General features: G+C 46.7%; 1 protein-coding gene across 1 annotated transcript in view; it reads right to left on the reverse strand.

Moving 5' to 3' along the window:
- Positions 1–636: 636 nt before the first annotated feature.
- Positions 637–21,497, reverse strand: part of LOC122011742 (probable prolyl 4-hydroxylase 9) — a 30,918-nt gene continuing 10,057 nt past the window's right edge. Inside the window, exons 6-8 of the mRNA XM_042568119.1 lie at positions 14,026–14,091; positions 13,817–13,936; positions 637–899 (exon numbers count right to left, since the gene is read on the reverse strand). Coding sequence (XP_042424053.1) covers positions 816–899; positions 13,817–13,936; positions 14,026–14,091 — 270 coding nt within the window. The 3' untranslated portion in view covers positions 637–815. The remainder of the gene's footprint in view (positions 900–13,816; positions 13,937–14,025; positions 14,092–21,497) is intronic.

Raw genomic sequence — 21,497 nt, forward strand, 5'->3', positions numbered from 1 at the left:
TTAATGATCATGCAGTAGCAACCCTACCTGGATATGATAATAAGATTCGATCCTTATTATTGAAAATTTGTTTCTCAGCATATATTTCCTCAGTGAAAATTTCCATAGAATTGAATCTATCATGCTAGATTCAATATTACTTGATTAATCATTTTTTATAATAAGATTTGATCAGTAGAAAATTTTTGTAAAATCAAGTTGATCTCCAAAATTTATCGGTTAAAAAAAATTAAATATCTAGATTATATAAAAAAAAAAAAATCAAAGGTTGTATAACTGAGTTGGTTCTCAATTAGGATTTATTATTAAAGAGACATGATTTGATTTATAGATATTATTTTAAATTATCTGATATCTCTATAAAAAAAAAAAAAACTCTATATGAGACTAGATAAACTTTTAGAATTTATTTCCTGGAAGGAGGTACGGGGCTACCATGAAAGACTGGACTGCTCCACTTTTTTACCACCAGATAATAAGATTCAAGTTATTAAAGAATCACGCGAATAAAGAAACAATCTGATGACCTGGCAAACACTTTTTTAATTTATATATATATATATATACACACACTCACAGGGTATAAACGATTGAATTCCTTTGCCAGCATATAACAGTTTGCTTTATCGGAGTAGATGCATTGAAGGCCCATAATTCTTCCACCAAACTGATGACAAAATTACATTTTTGCTTGCTCAAAGTTATAGTTTGATCATTGCACACGGATGAATAGGGGTAGTAACTGAAAAAAAAAAACCAAAAACAAAACAAAAATAGCAAAAAGGATACTACGTTGATGCAATAACAACTTTGGACTACTTGTCAATATTATCTCTGATCCACTTTGTTGCCACCCATTTCTCCCCTTTGATAACAGGGCAGCTGCCATGAAGTGATGTCTGCAAAAGCACAGGAGTCAAATCAGTTCACGGATTCTATGGTAAACCCACAAATGCTTCATTTCAAAAGAGGCCAAAATTACAATTTCTATGGTAAAGCAATAATGTAGAAAAACTACGAACTGAAAGCAAAAGCATTGCAATATACGCTCAAGTTCGTTCTCTTCTGTGTCCATCTTGTCTCATACTCCGATGCAACATATTAACATCAAATTCGTTTGTCTTTCAAATAGTTCGTGGCGTATGAGATTCTATAGACAAAGTTACTATAAGATTTCTGTGTTGATGCTAATGATGCTACTTATAATGCCTACCTACTGCTAAGAAAATAATTCGACGAATCTATATAAAACTGAATACAGGTGCCAAACCCAAACATATAAAAAGACGGTCCCTTCTTTTATAATTTATTGATATGCAACAACACCATCAGAGCATATGACCATGCATTTTGATCACCTGAGAATTCTAAGAAAAAAATGGAATCTTTGTAGATCTAAATCCCTTTCTTATTCACTCACACTGTGCTTGTACTTACCATTTGGAAACAACTCTAAATTGATTTTTTTTATTAGATTTAATTAGACTTGAAGATGTAAAAAGTAAAGAAAGAGAAGGAAAATCTAGTTAATGTATTAAAAATTAATTTAATTGGACTAAATATTAATAATGACAGAGTTTATAAAGTTCAATAGAGGAAGGTAAATTCTACGCAGGCACCTCAATTAGTTGTGATCAACAATTTGACTAGATAAAAGTTTAAAATTTCGACTCGTGTCGAGGTTTCGATCTCAGACCGGAATGATACGATTCGGTACCGTATCGTGTCGATATAATTTCGGTATTTTTTTATTTATATATAGTAATTATAAGTGATCCGGCGGTAAGAATGGGGGACCCACAGATGGGGTCCCGCCCGAGCGGAACCAGAGATTACCCAGCCAAGGGTTTGGGTTTCCGACGCCAAAGCAGAACCGGAGTCGAGTGGCCGAGCGGAGGCGCCCGCTCGGCCGAGGACAGAATGGCCGAGCGGAGGTGTCCGCTCGGCCGGAATCGTGGCGAGGGAACAGTGGTTAGCCGAGCGGCCTATTCGCTCGGCCCGGGATATGGTATGTCAGCAAAGGCATGATGATTAGACTGTACGCAAGATGACACTATTAAAGGCCCCACCATCACGTCACGGAGAGGTTGATACAGTAGCAGTATGGTCTTATGGATGCCCTTCTGACAGGCCCACACCTAGGTATGGTTGAAAGCAGGTGATTGCTTCGATTGGTATGCCCAGGCTCCTTCGAGAGGTCTATATAAGGCCTCCACTTCTTCAACCGGAGGTACACACACAAGTCTCGCATATTCAGAGCCACATACTTTCTTATTCCTTCGCCTGGCTTGAGCGTCGGAGGGCCGTCGCCGGGGAACCCCCTCCGGCTTGGTTTTGTTGCAGGTTCGCCGGAGCATTCGAGGATCCAGCAGGGAGCGCCACATCCCCAGCGTCCGTTGACTCCTGGTTCGGACAGGATCAATTTGGCGCCGTCTGTGGGAACGCACCTGCATCCGAGCAGAGGCAATGGACGAGGCTGGAAGACTACATACCGTGGTACTCTCATAAGAAGAGTTGGACGCTATAGTCGAGGCGAGGGCAGCCAAGATAGTGGCGCAGCAAAAGGAGAAAGCACAAGCTGAGCGAGCGCAACAGCAAACAACCTCGGCTTCAGCAGGCCGAGCGGCGCAAGCAGACCGCCCAGAATATGTTTCAACAGGAGGGTTCCCTCAGGCACTCTTCCGTACTCCCCCAGAAATCGCGCCCGCTCACGGGGAGCAAGGATCTTCATCTGATGAGCCTCCCGTTCGGGATCATAGGAAGGGCAAAGCTCCCCGAGCGAGCGTACCGCCCGAGCAGGTTCACCGACAGTTCTCTGAAGCCATACATCGGGATCCGTTACCAAAATACTATACACCACCGCCGATCGGAGCTTACAATGGGACGACCGACCCCGACGATCATTTGGGGAAGTTCGACAGCATCGCCACCTTGCATCAGTACTCCGATGGCGTAAAGTGCCGGGTATTTCTCACCACTCTATCGGAATCTGCACATAGGTGGTTTCGGAGGTTGCCGGACGACTCTATCACTAGTTTCCAGGAGTTCCGAACGACATTTCTTTATCACTTTGCGAGCAGCCGACGTTATCAAAGGACAAGCGTCAGCCTGTTCACCATCAAACAAGAATCAAGAGAATCTCTCCGGGCGTATATACAGCGATTTAATCAGGTAGCGGTGGACATCCCCACAGCCACCTCGGAGACAATGGTAAATGCCTTCACGCAAGGCCTCGTGGAAGGGGACTTCTTCCGCGCGCTCATTCGTAAACCGCCCAGAGACTACGACCACATGCTACACCGGGCGAATGAGTATATAAACGTGGAAGAGGCGGAGGCTGCCCGACGGAAGGGAACTCATGCCGAACGTCCGGCCCATGCCGAACGGAAGCAGCCCGCTGCCCATCAGCCACCAAGAGGACCAAGAGTTGAGGCATCCCGGGCATATCATGCGAAGTCCCCGGTGGTCCAAAAGGTAGCGGCCAAGCGGTTAAAGATGAAGAAAAAAAGGGTATGGACCCCAATGTTTTGCTCTTTCCATAATACTGACTCCCACAACACCCGCGACTGTCGGGGCCTGCCTTCAATCACCCATCCCGTACGACGGGGTGGCCCGCGTCGACCGCCTTCGCCCGACCGCCGGCAGCGGCATCAAGAGTCCGGTCGGCGAACATATAGGAGATCTCCCGAACAGCGCTTCCCTCCAAGGCATGAAGATCGTTCTCGGTCCAATGAGCGACCTAGGCAGTCCGCTCGGGAAGAGGAGAACAGAAACAACACCTCCCGGGGAGAAATCAATATTATTGCGGGTGGGCCGACCGGAGGAGATTCACACAGGGCAAGAAAGGCAAGCGCCCGGCAGCTCAGAATCCATGAGGTGGGTTGCAGCCAAGAAAAGGCGAGCGGGCCCGAGATCGCGGCCCAAGGATCTTGAGGAGTTGAAGTGCCGCATGATGATGCCCTTATTATCAAAGCGGTGATAGCCAACTACACCATCCAGTATCTTCATTGACACTGGGCTCGCCAACATCATCTTCGTAAAGGCCTTTGATCAACTACAAATCGATTGGAGCGAGCTGCACTCTACGGGTTTACGGGCAACGAGGTTCTCCCGGTCGGACAGGTAAGACTGGCTATCTCCTTAGGGAAGAACCGCTCCGGAGAACGAGGACAACAAATTTTGTGGTGGTTGACTCCCTTCATCCTACAACGTGATACTGGGGCGACCGCGTTAAGCGAATTCCGAGCAGTTGTGTCGACATTCTATCGAGGACAAAATCGGTGAAGTACGAGGACATCAGTTGGCCGCTCGGAAATGCTATGTGGAAATGGTCCGAGCCGAATCCAGCGCCGCGCGAAAGGCTCCACGGATCGAGGTACACGCCATAACCGAGAAACCTCCTGCTTTAATTTATGATGAAAAGGAGAAGGTTCAGATCCATCCGAGCCGATCGGAGGCTACAACCTTTATTGCCGCCGACCTGGAGGACGGACAGAAAGAAGAAGTGGTCAAATGCCTCCAGATGAATCATGACATCTTCGCTTGGTCGACGCATGAGCTGCCCGGTGTCTCCCCCAGCATAGCCCAACATAAGCTTCACGTCCGGCCAGACGCTCGGCCAGTAAAACAAAGGAGAAGAGATTTCAGCGCCGAGCAGAATATTATCATTCGAGCGGAGGTAGAAAGACTCTTAGAGGCCGGCCACATACGGGAGGTTCAATTCCCAAGCTGGTTAGCCAATGTGGTGCTCGTCTCCAAGCCGGGCAACAAATGGAGGGTGTGCATCGACTTCAGAGATCTGGACAAAGCTTGCCCGAAGGATTTCTACCTTCTGCCCCGAATCGACCAGCTCGTAGATTCTACAGTCGGATGCGAGCTTATATGTATGCTGGACGCCTACCAAGGCTATCATCAAGTGCCGCTCGCCACGGAGGATCAAGAAAAAGTTAGCTTCGTTACACCGGACGGGACGTATTGCTATACGGTGATGCCGTTCGGGCTGAAGAATGCCGGAGCAACATATCAAAGATTGATGAATAAGGTCTTCCGCGAGCAAATCGGACACAACCTGGAGGTCTATGTAGATGACATCCTCATCAAATCCTTCCGAGCGGCCACTTTATGCAAAGATATGGAAGAAACCTTCCGTACACTTAGAAAATATGGGGTCAAGCTAAATCCTCATAAGTGTTTGTTCGGCGCCAAAGGAGGACGTTTTTTGGGCTATATTGTGATCGAACGGGGTATTGAAGCTAATCCTAGTAAGGTGAAGGCTCTTCAGGACATGCTACCGCCCAGAAACATAAGGGAAGTACAGAGACTGACCGGTCGGATTACAGCGCTATCACGCTTCATCTCCAAGACTGCCGACCGGAGCCTTCCGTTCTTCAAAATCCTCCGCAAAGCTACAAAGTTCCAATGGAATGAAGACTGCGATCGGGCTTTTGAAGAATTGAAGACGTACTTAAACTCCCTACCTGTGCTGGCCAAGCCAGCTGTCGGCGAACCGTTGTACATTTATTTATCCTCAACCGAGCAGGCAGTGGGATCAGCGTTAGTCCGGTCGGGAAGTGAGGAGCAACCTGTATATTTCCTTAGTTATATCTTGAAAGATGTTGAAACCCGCTACACCGGACTCGAGAAGTTGGCCTTTGCTCTGATCCTAGCCGCTCGGAGACTTCGTCCTTATTTTCTGGCGCACACGATTATCGTCAAGACCAATAGCCCGTTGGGATGAGTGCTTTTAAATCCAGAAGCTTCCGGACGGCTCATCAAATGGACAACCGAGCTAAGCGAATTTGATATCCAATATCAGCCCCGCTCGGCTATCAAGGCACAAGCCTTAGCCGATTTTATGACGGAGGTGCAGGACCCGGAACCCGAAGCTGTGTGGAAAGTGTTCGTGGATGGATCGTCCACTAGACACGGGAGCGGAATTGACATAGTTTTGCTGTCCCCACAAGGAGAGCAAATGCAGCTCTCCGTCCGGCTAGATTACCGAGCGACCAACAACGAAGCAGAATATGAAGCCCTTATTGCTTGATTGCAGGCCGCTCGGCACGTTGGAGCCGTCTGGGTCATCCTCTATTCAGATTCCCAAGTAAATCTCGGGGATTTTCGAGATAAATAGTACAAGGCTCAAGCTCTACGTGGAGGCTATTGAAAAACTTAAGCTCAACTTTAGGGAGGTGATTATTCAGAAGATCCCCCGGGCGGAGAATCAAGTGGCGGATGAATTGGCCAAGCTGGCAAGCGCGTTATCCCCGGTCGGCTATCAGAAGCCGATCGAGCAAGTATCTTTAGTAGCACATGTCGATCGGATGGAGGGCATCACATACCCGAGCGACTGGAGGACAACTATTGTGGAGTTTTTGCGCTCGGGAGCTACCCCCTCCGACCGGGAAGGAGCTCATTTACTGAAGAGAAGGGCTAGTCGGTTCACCCTCGTAGGAGATCAACTCTACAAGAAGGCCTTCTCCCGTCCGCTCCTAAAATGCGTCAGCTGGGAAGATGCCGAGTACATCCTTCGAGAAGTGCACCAAGGTTCGTGCGGTGGACATCCAGGCGGACGGTCGTTAACCGGGAAGATTTTGCTATCGGGTATTTTTGGCCAACACTTCAAAAGGATGCCGCCCGGACCGTTGTAAATTGTCTATCCTGTAAGTATCACAAGATGTCCCACCGACCCGCAGAGGAGATGAAAGCATCAATCGTGGCTCGCCTGCTCGACCAAGGGGATGGACATCGGGACCCTTCCCATGGCTACCGGGTAATGGAAGTTCTTATGGTGGCGGTCGACTTCTCAAATGGGTTTGAGCCACTTGCAAAATATTCGAGCGGATGGTTAAAAGTTCTATACGGCAAAATATCATCTCGCTGGCATCCCAAGACGACTCCGCTCCCATAACGACGTCAATTCACCGAAGCTACTCGAAGTGGTGCGAAGTTATGGCATCGAGCAAGACTTCACATCGGTGGCATACCCTCAAAGTAACGGTCAGTCGAAGTAACCAACCGAGAGATTCTCGGATTTTACGGGCTCGGCTCGACCATGAAGGAGGCAGGTGGGCGAGCTGTCGGGTGTCCTATGGGCTCTCCACACGACACCAAAGGAGGGAACGGCCGTCACTCCATTTCACTCGAAGCAGTTATCCCGATTGAAGTTGGGGTGGAGTCCGTTCGTACAAAATTATGATGAAAATAACGCCGAACGGAGGAACATGGAGCTAGACTTCGTCGAAGAGGAAAGAGCTAAAGCGTCCGTCCGGCTGATGGCGTACCGGCAACGTATGAAACAGAACTACAACCGGCGCGTGATCCCCAGAGCCTTTCAAGTAGGCGACCTAGTTTGGAAGAAAGTCAAGCCAGTCGGAGATGTTGGCAAGTTGGAAGCTCCCTGGGCAGGACCCTTTGAAGTGGTCGAGAAGCTCCGTTCGGGCGCTTATTACCTTAAGGATGCGGAAGGTCGGATGCTGGATCGGCCATGGAGTGCAAATCACCTTCAGTCATATAGAGCTGGGTGAGAGGTGCACTTTTGCTCTATTTTGTGTAAATTCAAAATAGCTGTACTCCTTTTATCGCAGGAAACAAATTATTCCCAAGGCATTCTGTGTTCATAGCCGAACGGTTAGTTCTCCGAAGGCCCCTGCTCAGAGGTAATTATTTGAGCCAAGCCGACGACGAAGGTCCCGAGTCGCCACCGAGGTAGAGTATCAGACGAGCCAAAGGCTCAATTCAAGGCCCGTGTCGCTCGGGGAGGTAATTATCTGAGCTCGCCGACGCAGAAGGCCCCGAGCTCGCCACCGAGGTATATCAGACGAGCCAAAGGCTCGATTCAAGGCCCCGCGCCGGGGAGGTAATTATCTGAGCCAAGCGCCGACGAAGGCCCCGAGTGCCACCGAGGAGTATCAGCGAGCCAAAGGCTCAATTCAAGGCCCCGTCCGCCGGCCGGAGGTAAATTATCGGAGCCAAGTGCTCGACGACGAAGGCCCCGAGCTGCTCAGCCGGAGGTATATTGTACGAGCCAAAGGCTCAATTCCGAAGGCCCCGTGCCGCTCGGCCGGAGGTAAATTATCGGAGCCAAGCGCCCGACGACGAAGGCCCCGAGCTGCTCAGCCGGAGGTATATTGTACGAGTCAAAGGCTCAATTCCGAAGACCCGGTGCCGTTCGGCCAGGTAAACGTTGTCCAAATTAGGCTTAAAAGCCCGACGAGCTCCGTCGTTAAAGATCGAGAGCCGCGCCGACCGGCTATAAATATCCGCGCCGACGAGCTCCGTCGTTAAAAATCGAGAGCCGCGCCGACCGGCTATAAATATCCGCGCCGACGAACTCCGTCGTTAAAGATCGAGAGACGAGCCGGCGTCTATAAATCCTCCGAGCGGAAGACCGTCTAGCCCAGACGTTAAACTGTAGAGACGAGCCGGCGTCTATAAAAGTCGAGCGGAAAACCGACAATCACCATCGTTAAAAATCGAGTCGGTCCGGCGACTATAAATACCCCGGGCGGACGAACGAATATCAGAGGATATTCTTTAAGTGCCGCTCGGGAAGCATCGGCGGCCGCCTGATGTTCTTGTAAAGCAGTCTCAAGCTTCGCCACCTCATCCAATCGGGCAATCTTCTCGTTGGCCAGTTGCTCCATCAACTCCTTTACTTTTTGCTCCAGCCCCCGAGCCTCTACGTTCTTCTTCTCCAGATCGGAGATAGCCGTCTTCTTCCGCTCGGTGGCCAGGCTTATCTTGCGATCCAGTGATTTGTTCAGGCGATCAAGTTCGGCTAGATTGTGCGCCTGATCGGCCGTCTTCTTCTGTTCGGCCGCCAACAAGTCTTGGGCCTTCTTAAGCTCTTTCTGCAGCTCAGCGTAAGAAGGGCCTTGGGAGCTGGGCGGACCGCCTGCAGCCTTCAGTCTTCTCAATTCTCCATCCACCATCGCCAGGCGGTTGGATACAGCTATCTCCTCCACCCATCTCTGCAATTAATAAGATCATTAAAAGTCGGTCGGAAGGAGTGCGTAAAAAACTACGGAAGAAAACACTTACCCCAGTGGCATGCTGCATGTGGCTGTCGGCCAAATTGCGGAGTGGAATCATCGCGACGCGTGCCCGAGCGTCGGCCCACATTTCAGCTAAGGGGCCTTTCATTGTGATCAGGTGCTCGGGCGTTGTTGGCCGATCGACTTCGGGCATTAATTCCTCGATGGGGAGACGCAGGGAAACCCGGATGGTGCGACGCCGACCGGGCGTTGTCTGGGCGGAACCCGGGGAAGGATCAGAGGCCGGCGCCGAAAACTGCGACAAAATCGCTGAGCGTTGGACTTTGCGAGGAGCAGGTGGAAGGGCGCTGATCGGAACGGCCTCAAGGGGGTCCGCAGACGCGTCCAGTTAAATCGCCTCGATCTCTGGCGCTTTGCCTCGAGAAGCGGCGGTGGCCCGCTCGGTGGGATGAACCGCAGATGTAGCCGAGCGGAGTGGCGTTTCCGCTCGGCGTCTCTTTTGTCGGAGGGGGCGCTCTTTCTCTTGAGCCGAGCCCTCCTCCCGAACAGAAGGCTCTTGATTAGCAGTTGCGCCAGCCGCTGGCTCCGGGAGAGAAGCCTGGGCGGTCGACTCCCCAGCATGTGTTTCGCTCTCGCCTTCGTTGGAGCCGACCGGCTGAATGCCCAATTGCTCCATCTCTTTGGCCGCCGCGGCCTCGAGCGCCGCCGCCTTCTTTTTCAAAATTCCAGCCATCACCGACTCCATGACAATGTTCACTGCAAGGGAAAACAGAGAAAATCAGTTAGCAATTAAAACGAATGCACAAAGTAAAATTCTTACCGAAGCCGCTCGGAAGGGGGGTCCTGGTCGGACTCAGACCGAATATATACATCACCCCTTCAGGCAGGAATTTGTTGATGTCAAACCTCAGACCGGCCAGCATGTTGGCAGCATGAAGATAGTCCGGTCGGGTTTTGAACCTTTTGAGCTCTGGTAAAGTTGGTGGTCCGATCTGTCATTTCGTTATGAAGGGGGCCCGCTCGGGCATACAAAGGTAGAAGTAGAATTCTTTCCAATGCTTATTGGAGGAAGGAAGTTTATTGAAGAAAACTAAACCGGGCCGAGCCTGGAACATATATGTGCCCAGTTCGGACTGTTTAGTGTAATAAAAATAATAGAAAACCTCCGGTCGGAGGGGAATGTGGTGGATTTTGAACAGGACAACGACACCGCATAAAAGGCGGAAAGTATTGGGGACTAGGCTTTCGAGCGGAATGCCGAAAAAATTACAGACTTCAACGATGAAGGGATGAATGGGAAACCGTAGACCGGCTGTGAATTGGTCGCGGAAAACACAAAAGGCTCCGCGCGGCGGTTTGTGAGGCCGAGCGGAGGAAGTGGGTAAGATTATTTCGAAGTCAGATGGGATGTCAAAATTTTCCATCAAAATATCGGCGTCGCGACGATCGTAGCGCGACTCCATGCTAGTATACCATGGGCCGAGGGCTTGGTCTAGAGGTTGGGAGGAGCTAGCCATTGGCCGAGCGGACGAAATCAAAAAAGGCGAAGAAAGGTAGAGGATAGGAGAAAGAAGACAGCAAACAAAACGATACCCTGATGATCGAAACTCGGGAAAGAAATGCAAAGAAAACACAAGAACCAAAGAGAGAAAGAAGGAGAACCTTACAACGAAGAGGAGGATCGAGGGAAGCGCACCGGAGATCGCCGAAAACAGAAGAGCAAAATCGTCGGAAATCTGGAACGCGAGAAGCCGCGGTAAGCACGCGACAACAGAAATGCGGCGAAGGTGGAGAAAGCGAAGGCTTTATAGGGTTGAGCCCGAGCGGCCTCCACCGTCGGATTCAGGTCGCGAGAACCGAAGCACGCATCGGGCCGTCCATTTCAAATCGCTTCGGTCTCGTCGCCTGCGACGCCGCCGCCGTACGATGACGGCAGCAATGCCACGTGGCATTCCACCACGGGAGAGCATTTAATAAGCGCCTTATCGAGGCACAGAGCGCGTGCTTGGCTTTAATGACGGAGATTGGCGCGAATTCCAAGGAGATCCGAGGGATGGTGGCGTTGACTGAGGCCGTAGTTAGCACCACATCAGCCGAGCGGAGGATGGTTCCTTGGATGAGCCGCTCGGCGAAACAATCGTCTAGTCAGTCGGACTAATCGCCTCCTTCGACTAGACTTGAAGGGGAGGCAAGTGATCCGGCGGTAAGAACAGGGACCCCCCTCTGAGGGAAGTCAATGCTACGTGGAAGTCAAAGGGTCAAATGGCCGACCGGAGAAGGGGAGACCGGTCGGCCGAACGAGGTCTCAGCGGAATCAAAAACAACCCGACGAGGAGTCGGGTCTCCGACGCTCATGAGGAACAGGGTCGCCGGGCCGATAGGGGAGCCCGCTCGGCCGAAGGCATAAAGTAGCATTACTGTGAATAGTCAGCAGAGCACACGACCGGGAATCCCCCGAACGGACCAGCACATACGACCGGCCAGACGTGAGGGAAGGGCCGACCGGCCGGACGCTCGGCATGGGGTAAGAAGAGACAAAAGGACAAGGGAACAGCTTCTGACAGCGGGTATGCTCAACGACCAGGCCATACGCAGGATCTTACGATAGAGGGTTCCGCTGTCCCATTATAGATGTGCTCGGACTGTAGCAGTATGGTGTCAGGTAAGCTCTTCTGACATACTCATACTGAGGTATGGTTAGAGGACACGTATTCGCCTCGGTATGTGTGCGTGAGCCTCTTCACAGCTCTATATAAGGGGCCTCACACTTCGCCGGAGGTACGCACTCTCGCATATTCGGAGCCACCTCTTTGTTGTCCACTTGTCTGACTTGAGCGTCGGAGGGTCGTCGCCGGGAACCCCCTCCCGACCCGACTTCCTTGCAGGTTCGCCGGAGATCCGTACGACCGGTCGGAGATACACGTCAGCAGTTCGGAGAGCGCCACGTGCTCAGCGTCCGTTGATTCAGCGTTCGGACAGGATCAGTTAGAAAAAAATAATTAAAAATAGTTGTATTTAAATAGAATTAATATATCAATAATTAAAATTAAAATGGAATAATAATAATAATAATAATAATAATAGTTGATCCGGTGATAAGGACGGGGGATCCTTGTCAGCGGGGGGTCAACGGCACGTGGAGGTCAAAAGTCAAGATAGTCAGCCCGGGGACTGGCCGACCAGACGGAGCAGGCCTACCGACAGGGTCCTGCAGGCCGACCGGCCGGGAATTCTCCGAACCGAATGGAGTACAACCTGACTAGGGGTCGGGTTTCCAATGCTCAAGATAAAAAGGTTCAAGGGTCGAGCAGGCTCACCGTTCGGCCGGTGCACAAGGCAACACAGGCAGCAGTCTCAGCCGAGCATATGACCGATGCAGGAGTAATGTGCTTGCCGAGCGGTCGATCCGCTCGGCCCTGGAACAGACAAGGGGCGCAAGAGGACAAAGGAGACAGGGGATAACATCATCCTCGAGACGTCTGCCGCCGACAAGCAGCAAAGTTGGCGGTCGAGCCGTACGCAGAATCGTACGGTGGAAGCTTTATGCTCGGACGATTGCGGAATGGCGCCAGAGGCACTTTTCTGACACAGGCTTGTTAAGGTATGTTTGGGGAAGCGTGCACGCGTCAGGAAACGTGCCCGCGCTTCCCCGCCCCGAGGTCCTATATAAAGACCCCAGACGTCGACGAAGGTATGCGCAACTATTTACTGTAGTCACGTTACTCTACCTCGTTCGTTGCCTGACTTGAGCGTCGGAGGGCCGTCGCCGGGGAATCTCTCCCGGCTCGGTTTCTTTGCAGGATCGTCGGAAAGCTACACCACCAGTCGGAGACAGCGGAGCGTGCCACGTCCCCAACGTCCGCCGACTCAGCGCTCGGACAGGATCAGTAGTAGTAGTATAAATGAATACAAGATATTACTTTATATATAATAATTATTATATAAATGAACTATTTATTCATTTAATTAATTATTAATTAAATAATATATATTTTAAATAGTAAAAAAATATTAAGTAAAAAAATTTAAAATAATAAAAAAATATCAGAATATTAATATAATTTATTAGATTTTTTTTAAAAAATAGATTTTTAATTTTCTTTTAGATTTTTTAAAGATTTTTTTTAAAAAATCAAATAAAATGTTAAATAATAAAAAATATATTAGAATATAAATAAGAATTATTCTATTTTTTAAAATTTTTAAATGAAATTTTAAACATTATTTTTTTCAGAATATTAATTAATAAAATTTATTAAATTTATTTAATTTTAAATATATTTTTTATATATTTTATCAGGATAATTTAATTAAGATTTATCAAAGCCTCTTCGAAATATCACACATCCTCCTTAGGAATTGTTTAAATTAATTAAATAAAATAATTAATTATTGAAAAAGAAAAAGCTCGCGGATGCGAGATCGCCCGCAATCATTGCCCACGATCGTCGCGGTAGGCGTTCGGCAGCACCGGAAGGGTCATCGGAAGCGTTCGGCGACGCATTCGGAGTCGCAAAAGTCGTCGCGGGACACCGCCGGAGGAGTCCCGCGTCTCCTCCGGTTTTGCCGAGATGGGGATGCCTCCCGTGCTGGTTTCGGCCGCTCGACGGAATGGTAAAAATCGTCCGTGCCAGGCAGCACGGAACAACATTTCAACCCATGGACTAGACAATGATGATTTGTCATTTTTGCTACAAGAATGCCTAAGGCTGTAATTGTTTTGAGCTGCTGCAATCTACTACAATCAACTATTTCCATCGTTATGCAATTAATTATACTGGTCACAATTACAAATGATTGAAGTGCCAAATATTATGACTTACCGAGTCAATAGTGCCATTTAGAAAAAGAGAATAGAACAGGAGTCCATCTCCTCGGCGAGGTTTCACCTTCAAACCAATGCATTTCTCATAGTCATAGCCAATGTCCATATTTAATCCATTCTGTTAGTGCATTAAAAGTTTCAAGAATAAAGAATATATTAAATGGAAAATGGCAACAATGATATTCAAGGCAACATCCTCACTTTTACCTCATAAGGAAACATGGTTTCTCCTCCTTCATCTACATCTGACAAATATAATAAAAAGGAAGCTACCTGAAAATTTGTGAACCATGACAACAGAGTCTGTTTACTGACCATTCAACTAAAATCTTGATAAATTTTAGACTTCAAAATGTAATTGTAGTCGTCACAGTGAAGCATAAAACTCAAATATCAAATCCAGAAGCGTTGTAGTCACAAGCAAACATACTGCAACTAGAATATTGGCATTTTTTTACTTCACATATACAAAGTACCAAGATGCATGATCTAAGTCATCCCTAGTTAATGTGACATTCTAGCATCGCAATAAGTATGAAGTAAAACAGAGAATGCATTATCCGTTCAGGTTCATTCATATTTTCGTGAAAATTGAAATTGCCAAAAACTCAAATACTATAGGTGTTGCACATACAAACTCTGATATTTAGCAAAATCCATTTGACTTTTGAATAGAACTAGCAACTCATGTCATAACATGTTAATCATGTTATAAGTAGGTCACGTTGTGTAAAAAAAAAAAATTATCATGTTGTGTGTCAATTTAAAATCATATAAATAATTAAAATTTATCAACTTTGTTTTTGACAAAACACATGACCTACTTATAATCATGTTATAAGTAGGTCATGTTGTGTAAAAAAAAAATTATCATGTTGTATCAATTTAAAATCATATAAATAATTAAAATTTATCAACTTTTTTTTGATGAAAAATTTATGACGTAACATCATGTATTGTAAAAGGTTACCAAAGTTTTTTAAAGTAAATAATTCGTTTAGTAAATGTGCTGAATCAATCTGTCACCATAATTGTGCTATACTGTGTTGTATCATCTTTTTTTCCTATGTCAACCACGTTTTGTGACAAGTCAAATCTGGTTAATTCATGGTGTTGGGTCCAATATTGTAGCCCAGTTTTGAATATAAGGAACTAAAGGATAGTTCCTTTCAAGTTGTCCTCTCTCTCTCTATATATATAGAGACTAGATACTTAATCAATTATTCATGCAAAATGAACTGCTTGATGGTCTAACTTTAGTTTTATTTATTTTTAATTGATTTATTTTTAGTATTTATAATAATCCAAATTTATTTTTTCATAAATCCCATGACATAGGTTCTCTCATTATTTTAGGCATTTGAGCAATAAGACAAAATTTTCTATTTTAGAGATTATCTTCGTTCTTGTGAGATCAACAACTGAGGCACGTTTCCCTGTGAGGTTATTAGTAAGGTTATTGATTGGTGCATAGGACTTGTTATGGTATTGGTGCTACATCAAGTGGTCTAAGTACTCAACTTCACTCAGGTAGGTATAGGACACAAAAAATTCTAAATCTAAAAGTACTAATGTGGAAGTAAACCTGTTACACTTAATAAGCAAAAACATGAGCTAGACACAACGATAGTGAAACCCAAAACAAAATACCACATGTAGACGGAAAAAAAAACTTTTGATAGAGCACATAAGTGATTATATCTTCCACCTCAAATGACAAATCAATACATTGACAAAGAGATAGGAAAGAGAGACATCCTACGAAGAAATCTCTCTAAGTGGATTTTTCCCTGAAGCACTGCTCGCATACAGCAGTATGCAGTAGGTTGAAGAAAAAAGAAACACAAGAATGAGATAAATAATGTAGCTCAACTCTTTATTGGAACTAGGAAAAGGAGAGAACATGGCATTTTCTCTGTTCGGGTTTGGCTGGAGGTTTGCTGAAATAAAGAAGAATTGGAACATGGACTCCTAACAACATGACCTGAACTCTGAAGCAAGCGGGAGGCCAAGTTGTTGCTTCCACCAGAAAGTAAGAGGCTGCTCAAGATTCAATCGAATGTGTGTTAGACAAGGATGCCAACTTGTTAAGGAAGCTCTTTGGACGTCAACCTCTTGGAGGCCTTCCTGGATTATAGGAGCAATGAGTGGGAGATTTGAGCATAAAAAGGTGGATGTCTTCCAATGAAGAAGTTAAAAGAAGAAGAGAAATGATCATAGGAAGAAGGTTGGAAAGCATAAAATCAATAAATAAAGAAACAGATTCATATCAGAAAGACAAAATAGATCTAGAAGGGATACCCTAATACCATGTAAACTTTGGAGAAATTGAATATTATGCCTATTGATTATGAGATACGACTCATGATAAAACCCTGAACCTAGCAGTGCCACTGTGGAACTAAACCCATTATACCTAATAGCTTATTAATTCTAAAAACTCTAAAAAAATTTGTTCTACTTATATTTATTATTTCTACTTTTAGTATTTCTAGCATAGCTGGTCTAATTTTGTTTGAGTTTTATAAGACCGAGATATGGTAAAGACTTCAAAAAGAGGATCCCTCTATGTATTTTCATTATTCAAGTAATAATACAAAATGTTCTATTTTGGATATTATATTCAATCTCTAAATATCACTGTGGCACACAGCCCCATGACATGGAGGCATGTGGTGGTGGTGTGTCATCCTTACTCTTAATATGATAAAACAATAGTTGATAAAAGCATAATATTGAGTAAACCAAATTTTCATTTGTTCAATATGCAGCCAAATGTAATTAGGTTCAACTTTAAATCTAGCATGGTATCCCAAAATTTACCTCTCCCATGTGATTTTAGTTTATTATAAGTATATTGTCTTTATTTGGTTTAAAAGCTGTACTCAGAACATACATAGTAATTGATACGTTGATAAAGAATAGGCACCCTAAAAATGGGTTAAAAAGTAAAGACTGGCTGACGTGGAGGTTAAAGTCGCAGGGTCGGATGAACTACGAGACTGCGGACTACGGATCAGGCAAGGTTGGCAGAGTAGGCTCTAAGAGCCGGTCGAATGTGAAAGGCCAACCAGACCATCCGAGCGGACGTCCTCCGCAACATGCAGCTGAGGGTAAGAGCCAAATACTAAATTACTCGGCCCACCGCCCTTGCCGATCGGACCTTAGGTCTGATCAGACACAAGGAACCTTTCCAACAACAGTAAAGTCGAGTAAAGAACAGGTCGGTAGCTCCACTCTATATGGCCGAGCGGGTGACATCCTGACCGAGTGGCCCCCGATTAGCCTACAACGGGATCCACATACATATCTTATCGTACTCTTTTTGGAAGTTTGTGCCACCGATAGCAGAAAATGTCCAGCAGGCAAATCGTACTTTAGAAACTTCTAGCCTATCACATCACAAAGATTTATATGTTCGCTTCAGGAAATGTGTCAGAAACACTTTTCGACTTGTTTTTTCTTAGAAAGCTTTGGAAAACGCGCTTTGGGATACATGCATAGGCACTACAATGATACTATAAAAGGGAGTCTCTATCTACAGGGGGAGTATGCGATGCTCCATTATTCCACATGTTCTCTACTACTGTTTATTATTCTCTTCGCCAGAACCAAGTACTGACTTGAGCGTCGAAGGGCCAACACCGGGACTCCTTCCTTGACCCGGCACTAACGCTCCCTGTGTTACAGGACAGCGCGAAGTCTTCATCCAGATAACAGCAGAGCCACGTTCCCAGCTAACCATCTTCTCAGCTTTCAAACAGATTATATTTGGCACCATCTGTGAGAACTACACCTACATTCGAGACCTGAAGATGGAGGACACTGGACAACTCACTACCGTGACGTTAACGCAAGAAGAGCAATTGATACTAGTGAACGCCCGAGCTGCACGAATGTTGCCACAACAACAATAGGACGCAGCCGACTACCGAACGCCAAACAACCCAGCTGTATCAACAACATGTCAGAGCTAACCAAAGAACTCGAAAGACCCTACCGACCGCAAGCCGAACCACTAGCCGATAGGTGCCTTCCAGCAAGCACTGAACGCGCTGATCCGGGCGTTATTCCACACGCCCTCGGAAAAGTATGACCAAACCAAAAGAACATAAGGATCATCTTCCGAGAATGCGCCCATTCGGGATGTGCGGAAAGGCAAAACACCCCGACTCAACAACTCTCCCAAGCAGATAAACAAACAGTTCTCTCAAGAAATCCTCGACGATCAGTTGTCACCTCACTTTAGACCTCTGACGACCGGAGAGTATACAGGGTCAACTTATCTCGATGACCATTTACTCACATTCGACAACATAGCCACACTCCACCAATACACCGACGGAGTCAAGTGTCACGTGTTCCTCGCCACACTATCCGGTTTAGCGCAGAGGTGGTTCAAACGCTTGCCTATCGGCTCCATCTGTATCTTCAAGGATTTCCAAACGACTTTTCTCCAACACTTTGCTAGCAGTCGCCACTATCAAAAGACGAATGTGAACCTGTTCTTGCTCAAACAAGGGCCTAAGGAGGCGTTACAGACCTACATTAAAAGATTCAATCAAGTGGCCATGGACGTCTCGTCAGCCACCCTAGAAATTTTGGTAAGTGTCTTTTCACATGGACTTACAGATAACAATTTCTTTCGCTCACTTATAAAGAAGCTTCCAAGAGTCTTCAATTATCTGCTTGGATGGGCTACGAAGTATATCAATGTTGAAGAGGCTTTCTCGAGCTCACGATTGTCCCAAAACACCGAGCGGCTTACACCCATTTACCGCCAAAAGGGCCTCGAGCAGGCACATCACAACAACACTAGGAGCCCCGAACCTATGCAGTGCAGCATGTGGAGGCAAAGCAGGCAAGATTTCCTGAGCCCTGGCGGTAGACCCTGCTATTCTGCTCCTATCACCACTCGACAACCCACAACACGAAAGATTGTTACCATTTCAACCCAAGGTCGCACCGATCTATCCCCCGGGGATTCCGCCATCAATCTCCATCTCCCGAGCGCCACCATCACCGTCGATCAGGCAGGCAACACGATCATGGCAATACACCTACTGAGTAGCACCGACCACAATCTCAGCAAAGAGATAATTAGATGTCTGCGCATCTACCGAGCGGCCACGCCTGTCAACCCGTGAGGAGGAAAATTGCGACAATGCCGCCTGGGGCGACATCAGGATGATAGTAGGAGGCCAGACCGACAATGACTCCAATCAGGCTCGGAAGTCACATGTCAGACGATTGGAGATTCACACGGTCGAATGCAGCGAGGAAAAGGCACAGAGACCCGAAATCAGTTTCAGTCCTTAAGATTTGGAGGGAGCGGAGATCCCTCATGACGACGCGTTAATTATCAAGGCTGTAATCACCAACTATAACATCCACCGGACCTTTGTTGACACGGGCAGCTCGGTCAACATTATATTCAAGAAGGCATTTAATTAGCTTCAAATAGACCGAAGTGAACTCCAGCCTATGACGACCCCATTATACGACTTTACGAGCAACGAGTTGTTATCGAACGACCAGGTTCAGTTGGCCATCTCTCTGGGGGAGGAGCCGCTCATGAGGACTTGGTGGACGCATCTTCCACGTACAATGTAATCCTCGGCCGACCGACGCTGAATGAGTTCCGAGCCGTCGACTCTACGTTTTGCCAAAAGATCAAGTACCATTGTTGACGACTCGGTCAGCGAAGTCAAAAGCGATTGTGGCACATAAATGCAATATGGAGATTGTAAGAGTCGAGTCTCGAGCCGCTCGGAAAGCTCAACGACTTCAACACAATTCGGGAGGCTCCCCCAACTCTGGTTTATAAAGAAAAAGAAGTACAATTTAATCCCAGCCTACCAGACGCCACCACGTTCCTCGCAGCTGATCTGAGCCCCGAGAAGAAGTCTAAGGTAATTGCCTGCTTGAAGCAGAATCACGATGTATTTGCATGGACGACCCATGAGCTCTCGGAGATCTCCCCAGCAATAATGCAACATGAGTTGCATGTCCGACCGGACGCTCAGCCGGTCAAATAAAAGAAAAGGGATTTTGAGGCGAAGCGGAATCAGATTATCCGAGTGGAGGTGGAAAAGTTGCTTGAAGCTAGACATATCAGAAAGGTGCAATTCTCAAGCTGGCTTGCCAACATTGTACTAGTATCCAAGCCAGGGAACATATGGCGAGTCTGCATCAATTTCAGAGACTTGAATAAGGCGTACCCGAAAGACTACTACCCTTTGCCACGCATCGGTCAGGTGGTGGACTCTACCACGTGTTGCGAGTTGATATGCATGCTGGTTGCATATCAAGGATACCATCGGTCCCACTTGCCAAGGAGGACCTAGAGAAAGTCAGTTTCATCACAACCGACGGAACTTTCTGCTACAACGTCATGTCGTTTGAACTGAAGAATGCAAGAGCGACATATCAGAGACTCATAAACAAAGTGTTCCGTTGACAAATCGACCGAAATATGAAGGTATATGTTGATAACATATTAATAAAATCCCTTCGAACTGCTGATATTTGTGCAGATATCAAGGAAGCATGCTAAACCTTGTGAAAATATGGAGTTAAGCTGAACCCCAATAAATGCTTATTTGGGGTCAAGAGCGGACGCTTCCTCGGTCATATCATAACCGAGGAGGAGATTAAAACAAATCCGAACAAAGTAAAGGCACTCCAAGATACGCCCCTCCACATAATCTGAAGGAAGCTTAGCGCCTAACTAGACGAATTACAACCTTGTCAAGATTCATCTCCAAATCGTTCGATCAGAGACTGCCAGTTTTCAAGATTCTGCGTCGAGCCACCAAATTCCAATGGGGCCCTGAATGTGATACGACACTGGAAGAGCTCAAAGTTTATTTATCTTCTTTACCTGTACTTGCAAAGCCCACCACCGGCGAACCACTTTGGATCTACTTGCCTTCCACAGAACGAGCAATCGGGTCAGCAATGGTGCGACAGGACGACCATGAGGCCAGTGTATTTCCTGAGTCATTTATTAAAAAATGTTGAAAGTCGCTACCCTTGTCTAGAGAAATAGACGTACACGCTGATTTTGGCCACTCAAAAGTTACATCCGTGTTTTCTCTCTCATTCCATAATCGTATTAACTAACAGTACACTAGGTTTAGTTCTCCTCAACTCCAAGCAGTCCGGACGGTTAATTAAGTGGATTGTGCAGTTAAGCGAATTTGACATACAGTGCCTTCCCAAATCGGCCATCAAAGCACAGGCCTTAACCAATTTTGTGACAGAAATATAGAATCCCGAGCCAGAGGAAACATAGAGAATCTACGTGGATAGATCTTTCACTCGGCAGGACAGTAGAGTAGGCATACTCTTAATACACCACGCGAAGACAGAATGCAACTGTCTGTTCGGCTTACCTATCGGGCTACGAATAATGAGGCAAAATATGAAGCTCTGATCACCGGTCTACAAGCAGCCAAGTATGTGGGAGCCATACGGGTTTTTATTTATTCAGATTCTCAACTAGCAGTCCGACAACTCTCGGGTGCATTTGAAATAAATAATATTTGGTTGAAATTATATATCGAGGCCTTCGAAAAGTTAAAGGCCGGATTCCAAGAGGTAACAGTGCAGAAGATCCCCAGCGCGGACAATCAATATGCGGATGAGCTGGCCAAACTAACTAGTTCTTTGAGCCC

The sequence above is a fragment of the Zingiber officinale genome, chromosome 8A, assembly GCF_018446385.1.
Source record: "Zingiber officinale cultivar Zhangliang chromosome 8A, Zo_v1.1, whole genome shotgun sequence".
Lineage (NCBI taxonomy): Eukaryota > Viridiplantae > Streptophyta > Magnoliopsida > Zingiberales > Zingiberaceae > Zingiber > Zingiber officinale.